The sequence below is a fragment of the Hippoglossus stenolepis genome, chromosome 15 (assembly GCF_022539355.2).
Source record: "Hippoglossus stenolepis isolate QCI-W04-F060 chromosome 15, HSTE1.2, whole genome shotgun sequence".
In the NCBI taxonomy this organism is placed as follows: Eukaryota; Metazoa; Chordata; class Actinopteri; order Pleuronectiformes; family Pleuronectidae; genus Hippoglossus; species Hippoglossus stenolepis.
In genome coordinates, this window is record NC_061497.1 from 4,301,874 (window position 1) to 4,314,397 (window position 12,524).

The window sequence follows — 12,524 nt, forward strand, 5'->3', positions numbered from 1 at the left end:
CTGTGCAGCTCAGAACTTGAGTGGTATATGTACCATGAAGAGTAGGAGGAAAATCCCTGACGAAGTGTACAATATCTGATGAATCATTCTACAGTACATAATCATAAACCATGAGCATATGAGTTCACTAAACCAAGGAAGAAAGTGAGACAGGGGTGAGGAGCAGCAGGAAGAGCTGTGTGAGGGAAGACGGGGATCAGCGCTAAGTGTGTTAAACTCCACAGAGTCCCACTGGGTGTGGACAGAAGAAGAGGACGTGGAGGGAGGCTGCAATAAGAGAAGTAAGAGAAGTAAGAGCAGGGGTCATAAAAGTTAGGATTCAAACTGGGGTTTTTTTTCCTTCAAGCTGCTAAGGGAGGTAAAAGTCTTCTCATATAAACATGACCACTTCTAGATGAGGGAGTACTGTTAAAGTTCAGCCGGCTTTGGAATAACTCTTTTTTTCTTGACACTGCACAGGCCTGTGACACATTTATATCCCCCTACTTATTCCTTATGAAAGGAAAACGTTAGTTGAAGGCTTCCTCCAAATTAAAGGATCCTTATCTTATTTTGGAAGTGTCTAGCTCGAACCTTCCCGATATACATTTATTTAGACAAAACTGGGTGTAATTATGTTGTTATGTGAACAGGCTTTGGATAAGAGTGGGGTTCCCTCGGGGGAAGCCCTGGTGATCCTGAAATTAGTGCTTGCATCCTACCACATTCAAATATAGACATGAACATCAAGTGTATGTTTGTCAACAGACGCCAGCACTGCCCTGTCCTCTCATGTTCTTAATGATTACAGCAGGATTCCCCCGCTAACAAGCAATCTCTGTCTCCTCCTTGTGGTGTAAATTTGTATTGCATCCAATACATTTAAATCATTAAGAGTAATTCTAATGAAAATCTTAGTCCTAAGTATGAGGTTGGCCTGTTGATAAAGGGCCTCCTTAAAATGTCCCATATATGTATTTTGTCTGGCCCATTGTGTCCAACAAATACAGTATAGACTGCAGGCTGTGCAGCTTTAAATAAAGTCAGAGGCCAACAGAGCGTCCACTGTCCAAATACTGGCTTCCCTGTGGCGCCATCTGCTGGACAACAAACGCTCAAACCTAAAATGCCACACATGAACATATCTCGATACATATGTTTATGCAAAGAAGTAGATAAAAGATCTAAAATACATGAGGTGTGGCTTGAAATCCAATAGACTGTAAATGTTCTTTGTAGGTAGTTGACATCCACCACACATGACAGAAAAGACTCAAGGAAATACATGAAAACTGAGGCCTGCTGAAATTATAATATGATGTAATAGTGCGACATGACATAAATCTTACCTGAGCAAAGAGAAAACGCTGTAGGAGTTCCGGACTGAACTCAGGTCGACCTGAAGCAGACTGTTTTTCTTCCGCTCCGACTGATCCTGCAACAGCAACATGTCAGTGTTTCAGTGCAGAAGTCAAAAAGCTAATGAGATTAGGACTGGGTATTCCATTATGATGTGGGAGCCCTGGAAAATGGACAAAAGTCTGTACCTTGTGATCAAAGTCAGCTGAATAGTAGCCATCATTCAATCCGAATATGATCTCATTTGGATTCCTGGATCGAATCTGTGGACAAAGCGAGACAGCAGCGGCTTATTGTGCGGACGGAGTCGAAGAGAACAAAGGACAGCGAGCATCTGGATGTGAATAAGAGACGCTGCTCTGCATTTACGGGCTCTGAAAAAACTCTCGCTGTGAAAAAAACGGCAGTAACACTAACTTCTTTTACTGTATCTGTTGATGTGCTTTGGCTCAGTTCTCACAGCATAGTTTCAGTGTGGAAAAACATTACAGCTAAGAGCCAAGTCGACCTCAGTCCCCAGAATAAAGACATCATATTAGCACAAGTTTCTAAGTTTATTACTGAGCAGTTACATCAACTCTCATTCAAACATGAGGTCTATGGTGAATAGCAATGCAACTAAACAGCCATGACTTCATGCCGTTTAGAATAATTTGTAAACATCTTTGTTGTGCTGTAAATTAGCTCATTATATTTTAATTGATTAAACCTTCAAGCGATGGAAACAGGGCTTGGTCAATATGTGTGGTCAAAACAGAACAGAAAAACTAAACTGATGTATAATCACATTTTACCTTTTAAGAATGCAGTACTAACTAGTGTGACGTAAGACTCTAGACTACATCAGAGTACATAAACCAAATATTAAATTATTAAAATAAGGGTTTTCAAATGCCATTCTTCAACTATTTTTAATATTAACTCCTGCATAGATTGCATTTGTCTCTTTTTCTCATTTCTATTTGTATTATCTTCATGAAACAAATTTCCGACCCTATTTTGAGTTTCAATTTGATTAAAAGCGTACTCTGATAAACTTACTGTGCTTTATTACATTTTGAGGTGAACATTTAGAGTATACTATTTTCTGTTTCATGTTTTGCAAACTGAAAGTGAAAAATGAGCCTGAAAAGCAGAACATGCATACGCTTGACAACTGTATTCACACGTTTCGCTCCAGTCTGTACACGCTTGCTGCCACACAGAAACCCTTGTGACAAACGTGCACGTCGTGTGGTTGCTGACCTGCTGCCCAGTGTATCTGAGGCCATCCAGATTGACCCTCCATTCTATGAGGAGCTGGTACTGTTCCTCTTGTCCGCCCCAGATCCTCACCACGAAGCAAGACACTGACGTGTCCAGAAGCTCCGGCAGCATGCCAAAGTCCAGGCTGCGCCAAGTGGGATTCTGAAAATCACACACACATACACATGATACGCAGTAAGGGGACATTAACACCTAACATCAAATTGTTAAGTCTGAATCAACAATTCCAGACTCTTACAAAGACAATACACTTAAAACACAGCTACTTTTTATGTCAGACAAGTCAAGGCAATACAAGCACAAGTTTTTTTTTGTGTGTACTAAAAACTTTAGATCAAAATATGAACTGTGTGAGGCCTCTGACTAATTTGATGACATAATGTGCCCTCCATACATTCTTCAGTAATTGAATCATCCTGTTCTAAATTAACCTAAGTCTGAGCCCTTCCACAGTTTGCTCTCTGCTCTTGACCTTCCAAACAGGCAGCACTGAGGACTGTTCCTCCAAAGCAATGTAGCCATTTACATCATTCAATTATGTAGCATTTCCCCCCCATCAGAGAGAAAATCTCTGGCTCTTTGGGTCACTTTCAGGGGCGGTTTGGATAGGAATGTCAAAAGCAGAAGTCCAAACCAGAGGAGGTTACAGAGCTAGTAAGAGTCAGTAACGGAAGCGAAGCTTGTGGCGGCTATATTGAAAACAGGAAGACGGTTTCCCCTGAACGAACGATGACAGGAAGGAGACAAAATGCTAGAGTAAGGATCTGGAAATCAACGGGAGGAAGTTAGGCCGAGAGATGACAAAGGTCCAGGCTCCTGCAGTGCATTATACAGTTTGTTTGCACTCAGCACTGTGCCTGGAAAGCTGCTTAGGTCAGCTCATGACTAGGCAGCACGCCTAAAAGTAATGTCCTGCCGTTACTACTGCGGCCACACAAACAGCAGTAAGAGCAGCCAAAAACCATGTAGCAATGTAGATTGATGTCATCTATGACACATGAGAAACTAGAAGTCCAAAGGTAGCTGAATGTGGGGCTGGCAGACAGGCAGCAGGTATAAATGTCAGCCTTGGCATCAGTAAAATACAAGAAGCTCGTCTTACATCAGTACGGCACTGTGCAAACCCCAAGCAGACATGAAGAGTTTGAACGTTTAAGAAAGTGTACTCACCAGTGAGTCTCGAATGACCTCACTCTTGTAGAATCCTAAAAAGACATTAAAGAGAACCGATTAAAAGAGGGAACATGTAGTTATGCACAAGAGACTGGATTAAATCTTATTGAGCCCCAGGAGAGTCACAGCGAGAATTTGTTGAGGATAACTTTTGCGTTACCTTGCAATATGTTTTGTGTTCTCTCCATTCTTTTACCTTACAATACTGCTCTTCTTCTATTTCCTCTGAGCCATTTGTAGCCGAGTTCAGCTCAGGCCTAATTTTTCAACAGGTCTTGAACAGGCATTCTGTTATTTGTGTCCAAACCTGACCCGATACAGTTTACGTAAGATGCACTGCTTCCCCGTCTCTGACACACATGGTTGTTACTTATTTTTCCCAATAACAGACATGTGCAATATTAAAAAAAAAAGGTGCCAATGTGATCGCCCCCGATTCGATCCAGAATATCATTACAAAATGTTTGTCTGAACCCAGCCAGGACCCACTCTAATATGTAGCCCATTTACACTCATCTTACACAGTGTGCTGATATCACTACTGCCCAATACACATGTTAGTATACTTATTAATAATGATAATAATAATAATAATATTAACTTGAATTTATATAGTACCTTTTCAAGAGACCCAAGGACGCTAACATGTGTGACTAGGGACCAAAAGAGAAAAGAAAAGAAAATAATCCACACAAAAAGGGATAGAAATAAACAGCCCCAATGGCAGGGTGGAGCGTTAACGGTGGTGTTTGAGGAGTTTTTTGAAGATGTCCAGAAATGCAGCACTGCATATTTGGGCGGGGAGAGAGTTCAAGAGGTTGGGGTCTGCGAGATAGAAGGCTCTGTCTCCAAAGGTTTGCAGTTAGCAGTTGGGGATGTAGAGCAAACCTGTGTCTGAGGACCGCAGCTTTCGGGACAGAGTGTAGGGGGGGAGGAGGTCAGTTAGATATGGTGGGGCGAGGGCATGGAGGGGTTTGTAGGTGAGAAGGAGGAGTTTATATTCAATGCGGGCCTTGATCGGGAGCCAGTGAAGGTGAAAGATGGTCGGGGTGAGTGCGGGTGAGAACACTGGTGGCAGAGTTATGCACGTACTGGAATCTATTCAGGACATGTACCCCGGACTGGACTCCATTGCAGTAATCCATGCGGGAGGTGATAAATGCATGAATGAGGGTTTCTGCCTGAGTCGGGGAGTGAGGGCCGGAGTCTGGAGATGTTTTTGAGATGAAAGAAAGCAGATTTGGTGACAGATTTGATGTGGGATTGGAAAGAGAGGGTAGAGTCGTGAATGACACCCAGGCTGCAGACCTCTGGAAATGGGCAGATGGAACAGCTGTCAACGACGAGGAGGAGATCTCCAACTTTCCGAAGCAGAGCCTTTTAGGCCACAACTATGAGCTCAGTCTTGTTACTGTTGAGTTTGAGTTTAATTTGAAAATCAAACAAAATTAATTCTTAGATAAAGAGGTCTCTTCAGACGAACGCAGTAAGGTGATCTGCAAGATGCTGTGTGATTCATTCAGATCCAGTTACTGTACTCAAAACTGTTGCGAGATAAAACATATTTCAAGGGAACGCAAAAGTAATCATCAAAAGAATTCTCGCCATGATCCTTTGGGGACTCCATAAAACTCTTCCTTCCTATGTTGATTTAAGAGTTGATCATAAATGTATGTATGTCTTTTATTAGGCGAAGGCTATAGGGCCTTCATTTATAGAGGTCTTTATCAGATATGGCATCACAGCTTGGTTGAGAAACCTCTCTGCGCAGCTAAAGTTCAAACCGGTCTGACTGATGCAAGCTGCATTGAACATTAAAACACCACATGTCTTTGCTGCCTATTTACAAACAAGCTAGGCTCCAGCAAGCCAATCGGAGTGCCTGTAAGTGACCCGTCCCATGTTCTACACACTGAGTACCAGCTCCTGCCCTCTGATAGGAGGTCCAGAGTCCCTCTAAGAAGATTCAATAGTTGTAAACATTTAACTATCCCAGTGTCAATACAACTTTTTTTAACAAATGAATGGCTGAAGTTTCCTTGATAGAAAAGGTTTTTTTGACTTGGTGCTTTTTCAATATTGGTAAGATCTTTATTTACACCTGTGTATATTTTATGTGTGAGTTATATGGTGAACATGCGGTCAGACCCGTGTTCATTATCTAGTGACACCTCTGTGTATTTTGAACGGTTATTTTGAAATTTTGAGGTTTCACGAGCCAAAGACAAATTTCTCACTCTGTTGGGCAATAAAAGTTAATCTTGAAGCCTGTTGAAAACTTTGGTTTTCCAGGGGATTTGTCACAAAGACCTGGAGATGACTTTAGTGACAGTGTCATCTAGAGTGGAGTCACAGTGACGATGTTAAAACAGCAACCATGATGAACGCACTGGATTATAGGCGTTGATTTACAGCAAGAAGTCATGTATTAAAAAGTATTAAAATCCCACAGAGACACTCACTGGCTCTATCTTCATGGCCCAGATTGACTCAAGTGTTATCTGAAAACATTACGAGCTGAGGGAGACAGATTTTGTTTGTCAACTTAATATTTTGTGTCCAAAATCAGGGCAACAGTACATCTTTTATATTTTAGTGTGGATTTGCCTTGAAGAGACGATCACACTTTGGTTAGAGATACAGGCTGAATTACTCATCAAAAACCACATAAGGGCAATTTAAGCAATATGGATTTTCATACTGGTCATAACCAGCTCAGCTAGCAGACTGTGTTGTAGCCACAGTATATCCATAATGAGGTGTAGAACAGTTCAGTGGAAAAGAATGAACAGTATATTGTATGTATAATAAAAGTTTACATTTGTGATTGTAGATAACAGGCCAAGCTACTTTTCCCCATTGTCAACCGTGACATAGAGAAGTGAGAGGGTGTGTGTGGGTGTGTGTGTGTGTGTGTGTGTGTTGTTCACACTGACCTCGAGATATGCATTCTCCTATACAAAGGTGGAGGGTGAAGTACGTGTCCAGAAGTGGGGAACCATTCTTGTTGACAATGTTTCTGGCAGCAATGCTCCGAAGATGACGCAGTCGTCTCTGTTTAGCAGGGTGAAATATAGAAAGAGGCAGAACTTGAGGACAGCACTTAAAATTGCATTCGTTATTACTTATAATATAACATAATACAAAAACAGGCACCAGAGATGTTTGTTTTTTGTTCTGATCATGTGATGGTTGAAAGCAAACAATTTCTACACTGCTCTGAAGACAGATCCTTGACTGGGTCCCAGGACAGAAGTGAAAAGAGAGACCTTCACAGATGAATGAATTTTTCACATTGTCCAGCCCGTGCATAATCAACCAAAACCAGCAGTTATTTCTAATGCACAGAGGCAAAACCAGCTGTGGCACTGAGACACGATGCTGTGTGGCATCAGCAGTTCAAGTAATAGATGCATTTTCATGGTAGAGTGGGGGTCTGTTAACTCAGCAGGCATGGTCAGTCATTACAGTCACATGACACATGTATCAACAACTTTAGCTCTAAAATGATTTATCCCACAGTGGACAAATCACAGAGACTTTTATAACCACTGACTTTCCACACAGAACAAAAATCAGTAGAACCGTTCATATTAAAACATCCCAGTGATGCACATTTCAGACATTCCTCCAGACAATCACATCTGCATTATTTGAACAGCAAGTCCAAGACCTGCAACCAAAGCCCTGCGTGCAGAATGTTTCGCCTACGTCAGCAAAAGTCATACATTTAATAGGTAGCGTTGACATAAAATAAATGATGCCTGTAGGAGCGGGGGTGTTTGGACACATAAGACCCACAGAGCAGGCAATCGGGTGAGTTCCAGCTTGAGGCGAACACGTCACTACAGCACAACTTCTCCCTTGACCAGGAGGCGAGACTAAATCTAAGTCATGGGATTCCCTGTGAGATTAAGGGCCCCAGAAACAAAAACACTGATTGTTCCAAAGGGGATATTTAACGCCCCCTTACCCCACCCCTTTGAAATGTCAGTGTACATGTGAGGGTATGAAACCACTGTGGTGGGTCTCCACAAGAAACTACACTCACATCAGAGCCCTGATTATAAACTACACATTCAGACACAGATCAAAGTGAAGCTCAGAATTAGTCGACCATGTGCTATTAATGATCAAAAACGTATAATTAGCTGGTCACAAGCCTCTCGATGAATATCTGTAATTCAGGAACAGACACACTTCTCGTTTCATTAGGAACTAGAATAGGCTGACTAAATCAAATCTCTGGTTAAAAATAGTTAGTGAAACACAGCTGCTGTTCACATGTAGGGGATCCCAACAAAACAACACCTTGCAATAGAGTTCCTGTAAATGCAGTGCATTCATTCTGACTCAAGGTTGATTCAAGTCCTGAGTCAGGACATTAAGGGAAATATTTCTTAACAAACATGCGTCAAGACAAACCTTTCCAACTGCTTGAAAAAGCCTATCTTGTTTATCTCAGGAGCAACGACAAAGAAGTTCAGCATTTAAAATCGAACTTTAGCGTTTATATTATGCATACCATCAATTGAGCTTTAAATTTATGTTTTAGAATTAGAAAAATCAACAGATCACGACCCTAATTTATTATATTGCATGTATGACTTTGGATTTTCTATTAATAACCAATTTTTTTGAAAATCTTCAACAAATATAAGAACACTACATCATAAAAACTGGTCTCTCACTTAAAATGTATTTTCAGTAATAAATGGTTGTTCTGGAGGTTGAGACCAGTGAATTACAGGGAGCTGGGAAAATAAAACACTTAATTAGTATATATTTCTTAGGCAAAATAATTGATTTGGAGACACATTTATTGTGTGTTAATGTGGTGTCTGAAAGCACCAACACATCTAAAGATATTTTACCCTGATTACTTTGAGAAACATATATACATATAAGCATTTGGCCAACAATACGAGTTATTTCATTTTGTCCATATCACACTGCATTTCACTAGAGCAAGCACTCTCAATGTATTGTAGTATTACAGATTTTACTGTATGGCCTCTTTCGTTAATGAAACTAACCCAGTTCTGATACCAGGGTTATGAACAGAGTAAAATATTCACATGTCCTAAATAAAAAACCCCAAGATATGTCATCTCTCCTGGGTGTAGCTCTCAGTGTATGTGGTATGTTTAGCCAGTAGTGGGACAGTAGCACAATGCTGCTGGGGCAATGTTTTATCAAGGAGCTACAGATATTCTATTGAACGATGTGCAGGATAATAAACAATCAAGACATTGAATCTCTGTTGTATTGGGGAAACTCCGGAAGTCTCAGAAGCATGCATCTTATCTTGAGACCTCCTCACATACGTCTGAAGTTATGTGCATGGCCAGACATCACTAGGAGTATGATAGATTTGGTTAAACTGATTCTTTAAGGAGCAGGAGCGGCTGGAATGTTAAAGGGATTATAGCAAGAAGCATGTGAGCACAATGAACACGGCATGTCAGATATTCATACATCACATTTTCTACTTTTAATCTGAAAAGGAATGGAATGTGTTTACTGAACTGCTGACACAGTTTGAACCGACATACACACACACTAACCACATTATCTTAAAGTGCATCTAATGCAAAAAACATTCCTATACTGAAGACAAGGGTCAAAGAGTTAGGCTTTATGCTACAAGGAGGAATTAAATTAAAGTCCCAATATCATTTTCTCTCCATCGATATGTCCCATAAATAAAGTCGGTCAAAGAAGAGGAGGGGATTGAAAGCTGAATTCGTGCGAGGTCTGGGTGATAAAACAACATCAAAAATGAACGCAATATAATTTTCATTAATACCAACATAAAGAAAGTCCAATACATATCAATTTGATGCTTATACATTGTGTAAGTACAGTGAGGAGGTATGGCACATAACTGATCCATCTCAAATATGTAAGATATTTTAGCTGTTTGGCAAATGTTTCCTTCTCAGATTAAAAGCACAACCTTCAGTGGGTAGCAAGAATCAGACTTTAAACCTAAGGATCAATGATGTGACATTTATTACGACAATTATCGATATTGACTGATGTGATCTCAATCAAATGTGTTGTCATATCGTCCAACAGCAGAGAAAGGGGACAGCTCGATGACAGGAGTTTTAATCTGGTGAATTTAAGAGACGCGTTGACTCTTCACTGAAGTCAACTTACTTTCGCAGCCCTGCAGTGAACATAGAGCAACAAGGTGTCCTGGTTCACTGCTGCACACACTATGTCTTCTCCAGTGTTTTACATGTAGTGGACCAATGAATGAATGAATGAATGGATGGAGTATTAAATATTCACGTTTCCACAGAATACACCATCTTAACAGAGCACGAATTCAATCGGACACACTATCTAATGTAGAGTGTTTTACTTTTTTCGAATCACTAAACAATAGACAAGCACTGACACTACCGTCTCCTCTCTGCTGGGCTGTCACCTGGCTGTCACACAACCAAGTTAGGTTACCGTTAGCAGTAGCATGCTAGCTTCGTGCAATAGGTGAAGAATTAAGAGATTAAAAACCTTCAAAGAGGTCAACACGCAGAAAAGCTGGGGCTCAGAAATGTCCAGCACCAGTCTGGCTGATTTCACTGTGTCTGTGGTGTCAGTGCGGTTTGCTCCGTCCATGTCCAGCTAGCTAACTGTAACTTAGCCAGCTGTGAGCTAACTAGCTAGCCAGGCAGGCCTGCCGTGTTTCTCCGGTCTGCAGTTATCCAACTCACGTTGTAAACTTCACACGCCGAGTCTGCCTGAGTTCATGTACTACCACTTGGTGTCAACGTGGGCTCACGGGTGGAGCATTTACCTGCTGGGACGTGAGATCTACGTGCAAGGCTCGGGAGGATGAAGCTCCAGAGTTGGTGACAGAGGCGGCGGGGATGGCGAGAACCCGACCGGTGGTGGAGTTCATCCTCCTGGCGGCATCTAACGGCTCCCCCTCATTCAGCAAAACGTCCCGTCCTCGACATGCAGGACACCCGCGTCAGAGTCAGCGGGGCTCCGGACAGGAAGAGGGGACACACACACACGAGACTGCCGCTGTGGGGAAGGCGCTACAACAGCTGTCAGCTAAACGGGACGTAAACAAAGTACAGGCTACTCGCTTCTCTCTGCTCGGAAATCCGTCTCCGGTTGGGAGGCGCGCCAACGAGCTCGCCGATTGGCCCAATCTAGCGTCCGTCACGTAAAGGCGGTCCCCGGTGACGGAAGGCGGCGTTTCTATTGGCGTTCGCGTCTGCTCATCATCCAGGACGGGGCGGGTGTTCGGTGAATTCTGTCAAAGCTGTGAAATATGAGGAAGTGGCAGAGCGCGGCGTGACATGCAGGTGACAGGTCCACGCTCACGTCGTTTCTCACGCTCGGGCTCCACCAGAGCAAATGTTGAGAAAGGGACGGGAACCATTATGATTCCCATTTGACTGCAGAGGGAGTCTGACCTCAGAGGAACAAACATCATGAAGTCAAACATCTGGTTTCACTCACACTGATTCTGAGTGCGTTTCACCTGAGTGATCAGTGACATATGTTTGTCACCTCTTGAGTTATTTTTGAATAATATCTAATAAGAGCAAGTTACGAGTGTCATAATGGACATTCTAGTGAGTTTACCTTTAATTTTGTTACAGTAGTTTACTTCACCTTGATTTCGGGATTGTGTAATTGTTAAGGGGGAAAGAGTTAACTCCAGAAAAGAACCAAACCAAAATAGGTGAAGTCTATTCACCAAACATCGGATAAAACAAGATAGTTCAGTAGAGTACACACCGGTCAAACATAATAAACTATCTAACCAAGATAAACCATCCAATTCAGGTGGATTATCCAAACTAATCTGAACTAATTTAGGTAAAAATCCCAAAAGATTAAAAAGAGGGTGTAACAAACTTTTTTTAAATTGTATATACACAATGTCTTTTATTTGTATTCTTTTTTTAACCTTCAGTAAAGTGTCAGCTCTTATATTTAAAGTACCTGGTCTCTAAATCAACTTTATCCTGTACCCCACTCCAATAGAACCTAAAACTCAATTATTCTGTTTGGAAAATATAATATCAGATAAATGTTGGGAAGTGAAAGTAAAATGTTTCCAGAGAGGAAGTATTAAGTAGTATCCTATAATGTGAAAATACTAACCTAAAAGTACCTCAACAAGTGCAGTATTTGAGTAGATGTACTTCATTCTCTGACACTGTGGAATGCTGTGCTTACTCTAGTATTATGCATGATAATGAATGAGGCATTGACGGAATGAAGCCATCACACCGACTGCAGAATATTAAGTAACCATTAGAGGGCAGCATCAGCCCCGAACAGGAGATCAACAGTTCCACAGCACAATTGAACATCATTAAAAGAATCGACTGTTTCATACATTATTTAAAACAGGCTGTCTGTTTGTTCACCTACAGGCCAAAATACAAGGATATCAAATATAACTTTCTTCCAATGGGCAAGTTGTCTGATTATATCTATGTGCAATCCATTCACTGTACATATTCTGACATATAATATATTTATTTACACTGTATATACCGGTTTAATTACATTTATATGTTTTCTATATTTCTATATACTTTTTTATATTCCTTCACCCAAGTACTGCATGCTATTTATTTGATGTCATTTTGCTGCTGTAACATTGCAAATTTCCACATTAGGGGACCAATAAAGAACTTCTTATTCTTCTTATTCTTATCATACTTAATATTTCTTTTTGGATTAAAATCCATATTGACTGGTGGAGG

The 12,524-nt window shown here is 41.2% G+C and overlaps 1 protein-coding gene across 1 annotated transcript in view; it reads right to left on the reverse strand.

Moving 5' to 3' along the window:
- uvrag (UV radiation resistance associated gene) overlaps positions 1-10,905 on the reverse strand; it is an 88,349-nt gene extending 77,444 nt beyond the window's left edge. The window contains exons 1-6 of the mRNA XM_035177998.1: positions 10,586-10,905; positions 6,714-6,831; positions 3,775-3,809; positions 2,584-2,745; positions 1,527-1,601; positions 1,329-1,414 (exon numbers count right to left, since the gene is read on the reverse strand). Coding sequence (XP_035033889.1) covers positions 1,329-1,414; positions 1,527-1,601; positions 2,584-2,745; positions 3,775-3,809; positions 6,714-6,831; positions 10,586-10,690 — 581 coding nt within the window. The 5' untranslated portion in view covers positions 10,691-10,905. The remainder of the gene's footprint in view (positions 1-1,328; positions 1,415-1,526; positions 1,602-2,583; positions 2,746-3,774; positions 3,810-6,713; positions 6,832-10,585) is intronic.
- Positions 10,906-12,524: the final 1,619 nt, after the last annotated feature.